Here is a 16,234-nt window from a genome sequence, read left to right as displayed (position 1 = left end):
GTGAACTTGAGAATCTTTTACACTCTTAAGCTCTATTTTCAATAACTGTACTTTGCAAGGTTGGGTGAGTCTTGTCATTGGCATAAGGATGCTGAGAACAGACAGGTTAAGCTACAGGCCCAAGATCACACAGTCTGGAAGTGACACAGCTCTGACCTGTCCAGCTCAGGACTGAGCTCCCGGAGTCCCAGTCCACCTAATGCCTGTTCCAGGGAGATTCTTCTGAGATATAAGTAAATGCTCCACCAGAGAAGGATGTCATCATGTCCTTTTCTACACTGATAGATCCCAGGTGCATAGTAAGTGCTCAGTAAATCTGTGCTGGATGAAAGATTAAAAAAGGATAAAGGATGCAGGTGCAGGAAAGCAGACATGAGGCGATGCGGTCTAGGACTCTGCCCTGAGACTGATGGCTCCTTCCTTCTCTTGCTCTTGTCCCTTCGGGCACCAGGACTTCTTCCTCAATATCCATGCCTTCCCGAGATAGGGGCCTGCATGCAGGACACCATCACTTTCGCTCCTGCAGCCCTTTGAGTCCCTTCTTGTCGGGCCCCGTGGAGCCGCCATCCATCAAAGGCATTTACTACCGCAGGGCCCGGAAGGTGGGCGCGCTGGACGCCTCCCCGACTGCGGACCTGAAGAAGGAGATGCTGGTCAACGTTGGAGGCCGGCGGTACCTGCTTCCATGGAGCACGCTGGACGAGTTCCCGCTGAGCCGCCTGAGCAAACTCCGCTTCTGCCGGAGCCAGGAGGAGATTGCGCAGCTCTGCGACGATTACGACGAGGACAACCAGGAGTTCTTCTTCGACCGGAGCCCCAGCGCTTTCGGGGTGATCGTGAGCTTCCTGGCTGCCGGCAAGCTGGTCCTCCTGCGGGAGATGTGCGTGCTGTCCTTCCAGGAGGAGCTGACCTACTGGGGCATCGAAGAAGCCAACCTGGAGAAGTGCTGCTTGCGGACGCTGCTGCGGAAGCTGGACGACCTGGCCGAGCTGCGCCAAGAGGAGGCCATGCAGCGGCAGCGGGAGGCCGGGAGGCCCACCGTGCACACGTCCCGCTGGGGGCTTTTCATGAGCCGGCTGCGCGAGATGGTGGAGAACCCGCAGTCTGGGCTCCCCGGGAAGGTCTTCGCTTGTTTGTCCATCCTCTTCGTGGCCACCACGGCCGTCAGCCTGTGCGTCAGCACTATGCCCGACCTGAGGGCGGAGGAGGACAAGGTGAGTAGTCCATCGCTCCATCAGGCGTGGGTGCCCGGGACCCGTGGGACTGGGGGGCCCACGAAAACGTTTTCATGTCTTTTCAGACAGAAGGCAAGAAATGAATATGATCCAGTGTGGACTGTGTTCAATTTCAGAACAAGGCAGTTGTAAAAGATATTTTATATATTTTTTGTTTTTTGAGAAAGAAGCACATGAAGGGGACCCATGAAAGTCAGGAGGGGCCCTGCCCCTGAGAGCAAACGCTGGACATTGTGGTCTTAATGGGCAGAGCTGGCCCAGCCGTGCCTCTCCTAGCTCTGTGAGCTGAGAGAATCGCTCCAACCTCTCTGAGCCTCAGTTTCCTCCTCCATGAGACACCTGACATCACTGTGAAGGTTCACACACTCAGTGCACCCATCGTGTGTTAACTGAGCAGCTATTCTGCGCTGAGCACTAGACCAGGTTCAGATTCCCTACCTCCTTAAGCCAACCTTCTCATGGGCATCTCAGCTCTGACATTCCATTGTCAGAGGAATAAACTAAGGCTCAGGGCACTTAGCTTCTTCGGAGTAATCTAGCGAAGATGCTGATGACAGAAGGGATCCTCAGCCCTCATTCCTGACCCTCCCAGAAGGTCCCTCCCTCCAGGGACATGAAGAGTCAATCTATAAGTGACCCTGCCCCAAGAGGCCTGAGCAGAAACATTTGCTTACCCACTCCCGCCCTCTCTTGGTAGCTCAGTGGTAAAGAACTGTCTGCCAATGCAGGAGCTATAAGAGATGTGGGTTCGATCCCTGGGTTGGGAAGATCCCCTGGAGGAGGGCATGGCAACCCACTCCAGTATTCTCACCTGGAGAATCCCATGGACAGAGGAGCCTGGTGGGCTACAGTCTATGGGGTCACAGAGAGTTGGACATGACTGAAGTGACTTAGCAGGCCCTGTCTTTCCAGGAAGCTGTGAGATAACCCTCCTCCCCACCCCCACCACATACCCCAAGGGGCCAGATGGTCTGAAATGTGAGTTAAAAACCTAGCATTTTGTCGGGAAGGTTATTAGAGAGCTTCAAACTGAGAATTGGACTGTTTCCTAAGTGAAAATGTTGCTCTATAATCCTCCATGGCTCCCCATCACCTGACTCACGGAGCTTACATTACAGCAGAGAGAGAGACCCGATCATTAAAACATATACATAAAGTTATGCAGGCTGTGGATGGCTTATAACCAATGTCAGTTGACCTAAGTTCTCTTCCCTTAAACATGGATTCCAGGGACGATCAGAGAAGTTTCCAGATAGAGAGGACATAGATGTAGAACCAGTCAGTGCTTCACACTGAGCAGGCTCTCAATAAATATTTGTTGAATAAAATATCTTGCCCAATCTATACATGTTTTGTTATAAAGCAAATCAACCAAAATGTTTTGACTTTCAGACAGCTTTTTTCCCATAGAGAGAACTGTAGCTCTAATCATGGACTTTTGTTTTTTCATTCTTTAGCACAAAATTATGTGATTTAAGAATTTGCTTGTTCACTGAAATATTTAGGTGTGGACACTGCAGTTGAAAGATTAGGACAAAGTAAGGAGCCTCAATCTCCTATGCTCCAAGGTTGCCCTGGATCCTAGTTGCTAAAGAAGGACCCCTGGATTTTTCACAAGCTTGTTCCTCTTAGGGATTTTCAGGGAGCCAGGATTTAGACTGTGCAGAGAGACAAGCTCTTTACAAAGCCTAATGCTTTTAAAATTACCCAGAATATGAACCCAGATTGGTGTGACAGGGACCTGGAAAATTCAATTAGAGGTGAGTGAGGATCCTGTAGAAGCTGTTTCTACTCGTGGAATGAGAGAGGTGGTGTTCCCAGTCCAGTTGCAAGCTCCATGCCACTGGGAAGCCACCACTGGGTGTTCTGCCTAGAGAGGGGCCGCAAGGCCCTGCCCTCCAAAAAAAAAAAAAAACAATGTGTGTGTATTTCGCTGTTCTGATGGTAATTCAGAGAGCCTGGAGGCTGAGGACCAGACAGGCTTTGTTCTTTCAAACCATGCCCTTACATTTACATAAAAAGATGATGTTCTTTCTCGGCCACTCACGCCCAGTATTTTGTATTTGGCCTCTGGGACATCAGTCTGAAAGCAGATTCAGCCCCCGGCTGCAAAGCTGGGCAGCTGCTCCTGGGGACAGGCAGTGCCCGGGAGGTGTGGGGGCCCAAGTTGTTGTCCCAAGGGGACGTGACCCATAGAACTCCTCCATAAACATAGAGAAGGTGTCACCCTGGGATGGAGAATCAGCACACACGCAAAGAAAGCACTTTCCTTCCCTTTTCCTTCTAGCTTCTTACAGCAATATCCCTTAAGTAAACTTGGCAGTTGAGCAGCAAGTTCTGTGCCCAAGATTGCAAATTAAAATGGAAGAGGGAGGAAGTAGATGGACAGGAAGGACCAAGCCAAGTACCTAAAGCCCCTCCGGAAGTATGTGGACTTCGCTGGGTTCCCTGGCAGAGCTCAGCCCCAAAGGAATGAGAGAACTGATGCTTATTAAGTGCCTTTCAGGAGGCTAGCATCGGACAGGATGGACTTAATCTTTGTAACAGCTTAAGGAAATGGATACTGTAGCTACAACCATTTTGCCAGAAAGGAAACTGAGGCTCAGGGAAGTTTTATCACTTTCCTAAGCCCAAAGGAAGAAAGTGGCACAGCCAGGATTTGAGCTCACCTCCACCTGGCTCCAAAATCTGACCCCCTCATGACAGACCCTTCTGCTAACCTTCCTGGGTTTGAATCTTGGTTTCACCCCTCATGAGCTCAGTGATCTCGAGAAAGTCACTTACCTTCTTTGAGCCTCAGTTTTCCTTATCTGTAAAATGGGGATGCTGTTAGCCTTTTCCTCAGGGGATTATGGTGAGAATTAAAAGAGTAACATTCATATAACATGATTGGAACAATACCAACACTTAAGAAGTGCTCAGAAATATTGGTCATCATCATTATTCACTTATCTGGTGCTACTTAATAGGAAGTCATCACATTTATCTTTTTATTCATTCATCAACAGTCAGTGAGTGCCAACTAAATCCACTCGTCTAGATGCTGCAGATCAGACAAATTCCTCACTTTCCTGGAGCTTGTATTCTGAACATCCCAGCTCCATTTTTAAAGTTCACATAACGTAAAATTAACCATCTTAAAGTGAACAATTCAGCGGCATTTAGCAGAATTCATAATGCTGTGCAGCCAACACCTCTATCAAATTCCAATATATTTCTTTTTTAAAAAAAAAAACATTCCTTTTAAGTTCCTGGGCCAATCAGGCAGCCACTCCCCACCTCCACCCACAGCCACTGGCAACCACCTGGCTGCTTTCCATCTCCGCGGATTTTCCTGTTCTAGACATTTCTTATAATGGAATCCTACAATATGTGGCCTTTTGTTTCTGGCTTCATTCACTCCATATAATGCGTTCAAGGTTCATCTCTGTCGTAGCTTGTGTCGGTACTGCACTGCTTTTAAGGGCCGCATAACATTCCACTGTCTGTAAATGTCACAGTGCATTTGTCCATCCGTCCGATGATCAGTTCCTCAGATTCTTTGCTTCCCTCTGCCCGAATCCTCTGCCACGGTTGTCAATGCTGCCATGCAGCCCTAGTGGCCTGTACGAATAGCCCCTGCCCAGCATCTCTGCTGGTCAGAACACCTTGCCCTCCCTCTGGAGGAAGCGGGAGGTCACTGGGCAGCTACAGCTGAACTCTTGCTCCTTTTGTCTTGACCCCTTCTTCCCTCCTTTCTGCTACCCGGCTCTGCCCCCCTTTGTCTCTGTGCCTCTATTTCTTCACCTGCAGATGAGGATAATGGCACACCTGCTCGGACGGAGCCCTAGGACCAATGGTCTAGTTCTCCTGTGTGGGCACAGAGCCAGCACTGGCTGTTTTCCCCCACCTCTGGGACCCGCTCAGGCCCCTCCCACGAGCGCATCTGCTTTGCTCCTCAAGCTCTCTCCCAGCTCTCAGGACCTCAGGGGATACGCATAGGCATGTGCTCTCACATCCCCCCAACCCCCACCCCCCTGCCCTCGTTTTAGCTTCCACTTCCGCCCAGAGGCTTGCTTGGGACTTCGGGGATGTTGAGAAGGGACACACTCTGGATAGCAGCTCTGCAAAGCGCACTGGGTGGGGGCGGAGCCACCAGGGGGCTGAGGGTAGGACCTCGGGGCTCTGCGTCTCCCACCCCCTCTGCCCTGTGCTGTGCCCCCACTCTCACGGGGACTGGGAAGGAAGGCAGAGAGATTTTTAAAGATCAGGTGGATCCCCTGGGGTCCCTTGCTGGAAGAATTCTCTCCTGCTGTGCTTGCAACTCACCTTTTGGGCTGCAGGCACCCCCTCCCCCACCTTGGATAAAAAGCCTCCCGCTGGATCCAGCATCTCCTCCTCCTTGGTCCTCCTTTCTTGGACCATGAATCAGCTCTGTATAGTACTGCCCCCTCTCTGTAGCTTCTCTGTGTTCAGTGACGTTTGGTGATGGCTTTAGAAAAGTCTTCTTAACTTGCTTTGGGGAGTTTGGGGGTCCTCAGCCCCAGCTGAGTCTCCCTAATATCTCACCCAACAAGCACCAATCCCCATTTCCTGGATGGGGGCCCCCTCTCCTGAGTACATGCTTCATGCTGTCCCTCCTGCCTCACCATGCTCCCCTGGTGTCTGGGGGGTTCAATTCCTAACCCGCCCCTGCTTGCTCCACACCCTCCTCAGAGCTCGCAGGGTTTTGGTTCAAGGTGAGGAGGGGGAGGGAGAAGACCATGGAAGAGGCCCAAAGGAGAGGAGGGTGGCAGAGAGAGACCTGGCTTTCGCAAGGCATGAGTCAGCACCACCAGCACCCCGAGACTAGGACCAGAGGCACAAATGATGGAATTCATGGCCAGGAGGAAGAAAAGGGAGGGAGGTGAAAATGCTGAATGGAGCCGTGAGACCAGCACTGAGCTAAGAGGGTCAGACTGGCTGCGTTCCCAAAGGGGAGCTGGCAGGTGTTGCTATGAGAGACAAAGTGTGCAAGGGAGGCTGCAAGGTCAAGGCTCTGGCCCCGAGTCCCCCCAGATGGAACTTCTAGAACTGGCCCTGGCTGTACCTGCAGCCGTCTGCCGGACAGCCTGTCCAGATGGTCCCTCAGGGACAGTGGCTCTGTCCTCAGAAAGCCCCGTCCGCCCCCTGACCCCAAAGCCCTTCAGAGCAGCTCCACTCCGGAGCTTTGGGGAAAGACAGAGCAAGACTGTGGGCCACCCACTCCACCTTGCCTGAACTGATGCAGCCACTCAAACTCGGATTTCTTTTTTATTGTGATATAATATACCATCTAATGTTCATCCTTTTAAGGTGCACAAATCAATGACATTTTTAGTATGCAGTTGTGCAACCATCCCCACTAATTCCAGAACATTTTTATCACCCTAAAAGGCAAACTTGCGCATACTTCTGGTTACTCCCCATTCCCCTCTACTATCCACCAGCCCCAGGTGACTGTGAATGTACTTTCTATCTTCATGAATTTGCCTTTTCTGGGCACTTTATTCAGTTCAGTCCCTCAGTCATGTCCGACTCTTTGTGTCCCCATGGACTGCAGCACACCAGGCTTCCCTGTCCATCATCAGCTCCTGGAATTTGCTCAAACTCATGTCCATCAGGTCGGTAATGCCATCCAACCATCTCATCCCCTGTCATCCCCTTCTCCTCCTGCCTTCAATCTTTCCCAGCATCAGGGTCTTTTCCAATGAGCCAGTTCTTCACATGAGATAACCAAAGTATTGGAGCTTCAGCTTCAGCATCAGTCCTTCCCATGGCACTTTATAGACACAGAATAATACAATATATGGTCTCTTACGTTGGCTTCTTCCATTGAGCATAAGGTTTGCAAAGTCCATCAGCTTTGTAGCACATGCCAGACCTCCTTTTCGTGGCTGAGTAGTATTCCGTCGTATGGACAGACCATATTTTTTTATTCATTCATCTGTTGTTGAGCATTTCATTTCTTTCCACTTTTGGGCTGTTATCAGTCACACTGCTCCAAATCTTCATGTAGAAGTTTTTTTGTGTGCATGTGGGTTTTCAGTTCCTTGAAGTATACACTTGGCAGCAAAATTGCTTAATCATACAGCAAATGTATGTTTAAGTTCTCAAGGGACCACCCACCTGTTTTCCACAACAGCTGGACCACTTTACATTCCCACCAGCAACGTTTGGGGGGGTGGTACTAATTTCTCCGCAGCCTCAACAACACTTGTTTGTTTTTATCCAAGTATTACGGCTTTACTGTATATTAGTTCTAGGGGTACAACAGAGTGATTCGACATTTTTCTCCCTTATACTCAATTTAAAGATATTGTTATAAAATACCAGCTGTATTCTTTGTGCTGTATATCACATCCTTGTACCTTATTTATTTTATACCTAGTAGTTTGTACCTACTAATCCCCTGACACTTTTTGTCCTTATAACACAGCTGTCCTGGTGAGGGTGGAGTGGTATCTCATTGTGCTTTTGATTTCCAACTCTGATTAAAAAAAAAAAAAAATCTTTTCATGATGGAAAATTTGGGGCATTTGCAGAGTAAATAGAATAATCTAACGAACCCCTAATTACTAGCCATGACTCAGCCTTCCAGACGGTCGAGAGCCTGCCACTCGGGTTCTCTCTCTCCAGCCCCTCCCACCTCCAATTGTTTAGCATCGTGCGTTTTATTGTTATTTTCCAGTTTTATGGGAGAAATTTACATACATTGAAATGCACAAGTCTTAGCTGCTGGATGTAACAAATGGGGCACGCCCACGTCACCCACAGCCCTGGCGGGCATGGAATATTCCCATCACCCCAGGATGTTCATTCAGGTTCCTCTGTAGTCTTCCCTATCCCAGCCAGAGGCGGCTGCTGTTGCTGTGATTCTGTACACCTCCCGTGAGCTTTGCCTGCTCTTGGACTTCACCCGGATGGAAACATCACCCCTCATCTGCCTGTGACATCCATCATGTTGTCATACCGTTCACCCCTCCAGCCTTCCCAGGGCTGCTCCTGTTTCTCTTCATTGCAGGAGGGAATCAGAGCACCCTCATTCCCACCAGGGACAAGTGCCCCCACGAGGGTGACCAAGCACCCTAGTTTGCCCAGGACTGAGGGGGGACTTTCTGGTGACCTGGAACTTTCTGTTGCTCAATCTGGAAAGTTCTGGGCAAACCAGGATGAGTGGTCCATCCTACCTGCAGAATACAACCGAAAACCTCCTCAGAGAAGGTGACTTTGTCCTTTCCTTCTGTTCTAGTTTTCCTCAGATATTGACTGGCCTGGAAATCATTTTCTCAGCTCAAGCCCCGTAAATCCCTACCACCCCAACACCGGCTGCTCGTAGGGCATTTCTCTGAGGACCAGTGCTGGGAGGTTGGTTTAGGATGCAGAGCTGAGCAGCAATGCAGAGGTGACTCCACACAGCACTTACTTGCTGCAGTGCAGGGAGGTGGCCGGCGGGAGGTGGGTGGTTCATGCCTGGAATATCCAAAAGCTGGCACCAGAGGCAGAGGGAGGAGGGCCCACAGAGCCTTCTCTGCCTCCCAGGAGTCACCTTCCTGAACTACAGGGTCACTGGTCTGGGGAAGATTACTCCCAGGCCACCCGACGCTCTTACCCCAAAGGGAAAACTCCCCAAATGTCAGCGATGAAAGGGGCCTTATAGAGAGAATCTGGCCCAGAGTCTAAAAAACTTCCAGGTGCCTCTGAGTCAACAGGAGGCCTTGCCAAAACGCAGATTCCTGGGCCACCCTCCAGGCCTTTGATTTTGTGATGGGAGCCCCAGAACCCACGTTTGTAACAAGCACTCCGGGGGATTCTGCCGCAGGGGTTATGAATTGGCTTTGAGAAATGCCGATTCTGTCCCACCCTCTTTATCATGAGGTAGAGTCACTATCAAGGGGTAGTGACTACTGAAAGGTCACGGAGCAAGTTCATAGCAGGACTGGGGAATCGGGATCCAAAACTTCTGAACTTTGCAGAACCCCGAAGCAAACCCCAGGCAGTCATGGCAAAGAACTCTTGTGTTCTGGAGAATTTCCTCCACTTCTCGTAGAATTCAGGATAGGAGAAGGTATGGTCACCCTTCAGCTGAGTGGGCAGACCATGCCTGTGACCCGTGGTCATCTTGTACAGGCAGCTGCAGTGTTTCGTGCAGCGGCAGCAGTGGCAGCCTGCTAACTACCTCTCCTGCATTATTCCCACTGGTCACAGCTCTCCCGGGGCAGAGAAACAACGGTCCAGGGGGGATGAAGGATTTGCCTAAGTAGGTGGAAGTGAACCTGAGTCATAGACACTCGGGACTCCACGCCCGCAACCGCACCCCCACCAACTCCCACCTCTTGGATCAGGGAAGGCAGGGGAGAGAGCTACCCCACTCAGGACCGGTGAATAGAGATCAGGACAGTCCAGCCCCCTTTTCCCTCCAAAGGTCAGACAAAAAGAACGTTTCAATTTAGCATTCCCCTGAGCCCAGGCACTGGAAATAATTCCTTTTTCCACCTCAGGGGTTTTTAATACAAAGAAAACCACAGTTGTCAATGTGTTGCTTTTCTCTTAGTCAACTGGCTTCAGCCATTCATTCCCTCATGGATACAGATGCCAGAGATCCAGACATAGATGGAGATGGAGATAATGCAGAGGTAGATGCAGACCAAGAGGGAGATATAGATGATACACATATAGTCGTAATATGTAGAGTCAGGTTCTCAACTCTGGCTTCACATGAGAATCATTGATGGGGCTTCTGGAAAGTTCTACCACTCAGGCTCAAACCTAGATGTCCCAGCCTGGACATCAGATTTTTCAAAGTCCCCAAGGTGATTCTATCACGCACAGTTAAGGCTGAGAACCACGAGACTAGAAACGGAGCTTCTCCAACCTTATTGTGTGCATAAATTATTGTTAAAATGCAGATTCTGCAGCTCCCAGGGGAGGCTTATGCTTTTGGTTCCAGGACACACTTTGAGTGGCAGAAGGACTAGCGGAAGTCTCTGTTGGGGGCAGGGGTAGGGGTGTGAATGACACAGAGAGGAAGCCACAGGAGCCCCACCTGGCTGGGATCTCTTGGGAAGGAAACAGTTGCAATTTGCATCACAGGGCTGTACTGGGAATGGTGGCATCCTCTGCCCTCCCCACCCACCCACCCCTAGCCTCCAAGCCCCCAGAAACCACAGCTGCTTCTCTGGCCCTTTACCTCCAAAGTCTAGCATGGGACCTGGCACAAGGTGAGCCCTCCATGAGTTTTTTTAAGGTAACTTTATGTATTTATTTGTGGCTGCGCTGGGTCTTTCATTGCTACACGGGCTTTTCTCCAGCTGCAGCGAGTAGGGGCTACTCTCTATTCATAGTTGCGGTGCACAGGCTTCTCATTGCAGTGGCTTCTCTAATTGTGGAGCACAGGCTCCAGGGCGCAGGCTCAGCAGTTGCTGCGAATGGGCTTTGTTGCGCCACAGCATGTGGGATCTTCCCGGACCAGGGATCAAACCCACGTCCTCTGCATTGGCAGGTGGATTCTTTACCACTGAGCCACCAGACAAGCCCGCCCTCAGTGAGTTTTGTTGGATGAATGAATGAGGGATCATGGGCAAAGAAGTTACAAAATAGTCTGTAGTCTCCGGGAGACCATCTCCTCCGAATGTGGGCTCAGGCAAATTATTTCCGTGCTCAGAATCATTTCCTGGACTGTCAGTGAAGCCTGCTCACGGCATCACTGTGGGGCTTAAGTGACAGCACCAGATCAGCACCTGGTACACAGAGCTGCTCATGTTGGTAAAGGAGAAAGTTGGCTGCTGTAAACAAGAGGCTCCACGAGAGAATGGCTTTCAACACAATGTGCTTAGTCGCTCAGTCGTGTCCGACTCTTTATGACCCCATGGACTGTAGCCCTCCAGGCTCCTCTGTCCATGGGATTCTCCAGGTAAATACTGGAGTAGGTTGTCATGCCTTCCTCCAGAGGATCTTCCCAACCCAGGGATCGAACCCATGTATCCCTCATTGCAGGCAGATTCTTTACCATCTGAGCCACCAGGGAAGCCCTTCAACACAATAGACACTGGTTTCTCTCTCACCCAAAGAGGGGCCAAGGAGAGTGGGCCGCTCTCATTCTGAGACCCAAGTTTTTCCCACGATGATGCTTATCCTTCCTGGAGCATCGGTCCAGTCTGCTGGTTCTAAGCTGGGTTGCAGGGCAGGCTGGGTAGTCCCAGCTCACAGGAACAGGAGAAAGAGGGCAAGAACTCACACCCACCACTAAAGTCCTGGAACTGGAAGTGTGGCGCGTCACCTCTATTTACATTCTGTGGGTAGGGACTTGGTCATTTGGCCACACTTAGCTGCAGGGGAAGCTAGATCAGGTGGTTTCTGATCTAACTGGCCATGCGCCCAGCTGCAACTTGAGAACTACAATAAAAAGGGAGTTCTGGCGGATGACTAAGAGTCTAAAACAGAGCTCCATTGATATAGAGATACAGATTAATGATAGATGGATAGATAGAATATAAAGACTATATACTATACAAAGAATATATAGAGAATATATATTTAAATGTTTAATATATAGTATAATGGGCTTCTCAGGTGGCCCAGTAGTAAAGAATCTGCCTGCAATTCAGGAGTTGCAGGAAACACAGGTTCAATCCCTGGGTCCAGAAGATCCCTGGAGGAGGGCATGGCAAGCCACTCCAGTATTCTTGCCTGGAGAATCCCATGAACACAGGAGCCCGGTCAGCTATAGTACATAGGGTCCCTAAGAGTCAGACATGACTGAAGTGACTTAGCACACATATATTATATCAATCTATTATGACATATATAAATATAACATGTATTCTAAATATTAATACATTATTATTACTAAATATTAATATGTAGTAGTATGTATTCATATATTAATAATGTAGTTAATATATGAAATATAGAGGAAATATATTTAGTATAGACTCAGCATAGCATTTTTAGTACAGACTGTACCTATGGAATCTGTGTATATGAAATCAGTCTCAATATCAGTACAGAGCTCTAGAAATGCTTTCCAGCATGGTTCTCTTGCCATTTCCGGTGCTTCGTCTCTCTACCCTGCGTTTCCTCTCCTCTCCAGGGGGAGTGCTCGCAGAAATGCTACTACATTTTCATCGTGGAGACCGTCTGCGTGGCCTGGTTTTCCCTCGAGTTCTGCCTGCGGTTTGTCCAGGCCCAGAACAAGTGCCAGTTCTTCCAAGGGCCCCTGAACATCATCGACATCCTGGCCATCTTCCCCTACTACGTGTCCCTCGCCGTGTCCGACGAGCCCCAGGAGGACGGCGAGCGGCCGGGCGGGAGCTCGTACCTGGAGAAGGTGGGGCTGGCGCTGCGCGTGCTGCGGGCTCTCCGCATCCTCTACGTGATGCGCCTGGCACGCCACTCGCTGGGGCTGCAGACGCTGGGCCTCACGGTGCGCCGCTGCACGCGCGAGTTCGGCCTGCTCCTTCTCTTCCTGTGCGTGGCCATCACTCTCTTCTCTCCTCTGGTCTACGTGGCTGAGAATGAGTCCGGGCGGGTCCTGGAGTTCACTAGCATCCCGGCCTCCTATTGGTGGGCCGTCATCTCCATGACAACAGTGGGCTATGGAGACATGGTACCCAGCAGTGTGCCGGGCCAGATGGTGGCCCTCAGCAGCATCCTGAGCGGCATTCTCATCATGGCCTTCCCGGCCACGTCCATCTTCCACACCTTCTCGCACTCCTACCTGGAGCTCAAGAAGGAGCAGGAGGAGCTGCAGGCCCGCCTCCGCCGCCTGCAGAACGCGGCCACGGCCAGCGAACACGAACTCCTGAGGGACGTCAGTGACCTGAGCCTGGAGGGCCCTGCCTTGCCCATCGCATACATTTAACTCAAAATCCTCCCCCGAAGATGCCAGACCTTCAGCGCATGGCCCTCGGCTGACATGAGCTGGAGAACACCAGCGCCTGGATCCTCCAGGAGTGTGTTTGTAGAGCTTGGGGGCTCACCCCCAAAGCTGGGAGGGGCTCAAGGCCAAGGATGTTTGGTCAGGTGATTCTTGACCCTCCTGGGCACAGTGTTCCGGGCTGGCCTTATCCATGTCACTTGCCATTTCCTCTCTCCCTGCCCCTTGCTGAGCACATCCAATTTCGCTGGGTTAGGTCTGTCTCCCTTCCTTGCCAGCAGTCTTCAACATCCCAGGCTGGATTCCAGACGCCCACAGAACTGAACCTACAGAATTCCATTCCTCCCCTAAGACCCTCTTTCCTGGGCCAACGCACCACCAGGAACTGGAGGGGTCAGTCCCTGCAAACCCCTCTGATCAGATCTCTCCACCCAGCCCTACCAGTGGTTCCAGCTGGGGTCAGTGTACTCTCCCATTGCTCACACCACCCATGGCATTTTCCTAATGCAGCTGCCTCTGCCCAGCTCTGGAAGCCCTTAGCCAAGAAGGCAGAACTTCATCTATGTTAAACCCCACAGTGGGGGCTGGGGGCCCGCCATCCTTCCTGACGTGCCTGGGACCTGGGCAGGAGCCCCACTTGCTGGCACAGCAAGCCCTCCTGGGCTCTTAGTGGGACCTTCTCCAATTATTCAGTCCTTGGCTTTGACAGAGGCTAACTCTCTTAGGGCACCCAATTGTCCCTTGAGAGAACCATTCCTGCTGCTGGTTCCTTTAGCCCTTTTGGGACCTCAGCTTTCCACTCTCAGCTAAACCACCAGAGATGCAGCATAGAAACAAGGGCAGCCTTAGGATCTGCACCCCCTGCCTGCTCCCCAGATCCCTTGATGCCAGAGGATAAGACCTTCTTTGGCCGATATTTAAACAAATTCATTTGCTTAGGGTTAGGTTTCGTTCATTAACATGCTTGGCCCTTTGCATCCAGCATAGGACGCAGAGGTTGGACCAAGTCTTTGGAGATAGCAGTGCATCCTGAGCAGAGGAGAAGGACCAGTGAGCTCTGGGCAGTCAGCTCATGGAGGGCTTCACAGAGACACAGGAGGGGGTGGATGCAAAGGGTTGTTTTGGAAGACAAAGCTGGAAAGGTGGGCCGGGATGAGATGCTGTGTAGAGGACTTGGACTTTTCAGCAGATGCAGAGGAGACGTTGGAGATGCTGGAGGAAGGGGCGACGTGAATGGACTGCAGTGTGGGTGAAGATGATGGGATGGGCTTCTGGAGGGCCAGTTTGGAACAGGGAACAATTGAGCAGTTCAGGCAAGCTGCAAGCGCCTACCTCCCCCATGTCATTAATTGTACAGGTGGTGCCAGGTCCTGAAGTCTCATCTTTTGTTTCCCAGCTGAGCACACCTGGGAGAGGCCAGTGACCTCCCACCAGTGGCTCCGCCATGCATTGCTATGTGCCATGGGCTGTAAATCTGCTAAGAAAGAGTACAAGGTTGCAAATGGATGATGGAGAGGAGGTTGTGGACCTCTGGATCTAATGTAGTTCACATGTAAGCATTTCATCCACGGGGACAACCAACCTTCATTTCACTAGTATTTAGTGCAGGCCTACTATGTGCTGGGCATATGCTTCCCCCTGACTGCAATGCCAGGGTCAGTTTAACCACAGGTGGCTTGGGCAGGGGGCCATCTACACCAGCATCTAGCTTCAAGCTGGCCTTGACCTCATGGGGAGTCCTCATTCCCTTTGACTGCTCTGAGTGCCATCTCAGCTGATGGGCATACATGTCCCCCCATTCCTCTAGCCCCCCAAGAATCAGCAGGGCACTCCCTAGTCCTTCCCAAGGTGACATTTCACCAAATAGACACTCTGCATGGTGGCTGAGTGGCCAGTCAGGGCTTCCCTGGTAGCTCAGCTGGTAAAGAATCTCCCTGCAATGCAGGAGACCCCGGTTTGATTTCTGGGTCAGAAAGATCCCCTGGAGAAGGGATAGGCTACCCACTCCAGTATTCTTGGGCTTCCCTGATGGCTCAGACAATAAAGAATCTGCCTACAGTGCAAGAGACTTGGGTTCGATCCCTGGGTTAGGAAGATCCCCTGGAGGAGGGCATGGTAACCCACTCCAGTATTCTTGCCTGGAGAATCCCCATAGACAGAGGAGCCTGGTGGGCTATAGTCCATGGGGTCGCAAAGAGTCAGAAATGACTGAGTGACTAAGCACAGCACAGCACAGTGGCCAGTCACACAAGGAAAAGTCTTGCCCTTCAGAAAAGCCACCCATGACTTTAGCCCCATCCCTCTCTGTCAGTTTCAGGGGCTGGGCTAAATCTGTGGTTTTCCACTTGGGGTCCCACGAAGATCCTCAGGGCTGCTGCTGTTCCAAGGCACAGCATTTGCAAATAATGATTTTTAAAAGAATGTGCAAATTTCTAGACACCCTCCCCCATTTTAGTCATGTCCCCTCTGTGGGGCAAGCTCACCCCAGACCTGGAACGGCCTACGACCCATATCAGGCTCCAAATTGATACTCCCTCATTTTCTTCTTTTCTCTTACTAAATTTTTGGCCACTGTGCAGCATGTGGGATCTTAGTTCCCCGACCAGGGATCAAACCCTCACCCTTCTCATTAGAAGCAGGGAATCTCCCTGGACTGTTAGGGAAGTCCCAGGTCCTCCTCTCTCTTCTGATTGGAGACTTTTTTGTGCTGCAAACCTGCGGCAAAAACCCCTCACTTCCACTCAGCCCATTCTGTGACTGGCTCCCACCAAGGCCTCCCTCTTTTCCTGTTTCCCATACTTCGGCATCCAAACGAAAATGTGCCAAGATTAAAAGAAAAACAGTTGAGCCCATCACCAACATGAGCCTCTACCGTGTCTCAGTACATGCCCGGTGGAAATTCTTTACCAAATTAGAAGCGGAAAATTGGAATTGATTGCTCGCAAGTGGGGCTTAATTAAAAGCTCTATTTGTCTCTCCCTTCCATGTCCCCTGGGGACTGATCTTGCGTTAGTCTAGCTTGGCAGAGCTGCCTTTCCTTCATGCTGATTGGGTAGAATGGGGGTGACCAGCAGGTTGCTAGGCAGTCTCTTCATCCCCATTGGCTGAAAAGAGTCTCGCGATT

At 50.9% G+C, this 16,234-nt stretch overlaps 1 protein-coding gene across 1 annotated transcript; it reads left to right on the top strand.

Annotated features, from left to right (window-relative positions):
- Positions 1-410: 410 nt before the first annotated feature.
- KCNG4 (potassium voltage-gated channel modifier subfamily G member 4) lies at positions 411-15,969 on the top strand (the record flags this gene model as incomplete). The annotated part of the gene is made up of 2 exons (XM_061386903.1): positions 411-1,214; positions 12,325-15,969. Coding segments are annotated over 2 exons (1,575 nt in total), but the record flags the coding sequence as incomplete, so codon positions are not given.
- Positions 15,970-16,234: the final 265 nt, after the last annotated feature.

Source organism: Bos javanicus, chromosome 18 (genome assembly GCF_032452875.1).
Source record: "Bos javanicus breed banteng chromosome 18, ARS-OSU_banteng_1.0, whole genome shotgun sequence".
Lineage (NCBI taxonomy): Eukaryota > Metazoa > Chordata > Mammalia > Artiodactyla > Bovidae > Bos > Bos javanicus.
Note: the sequence above shows the minus strand (reverse complement) of the source record. Positions and strands in the feature narration are given on the sequence as shown.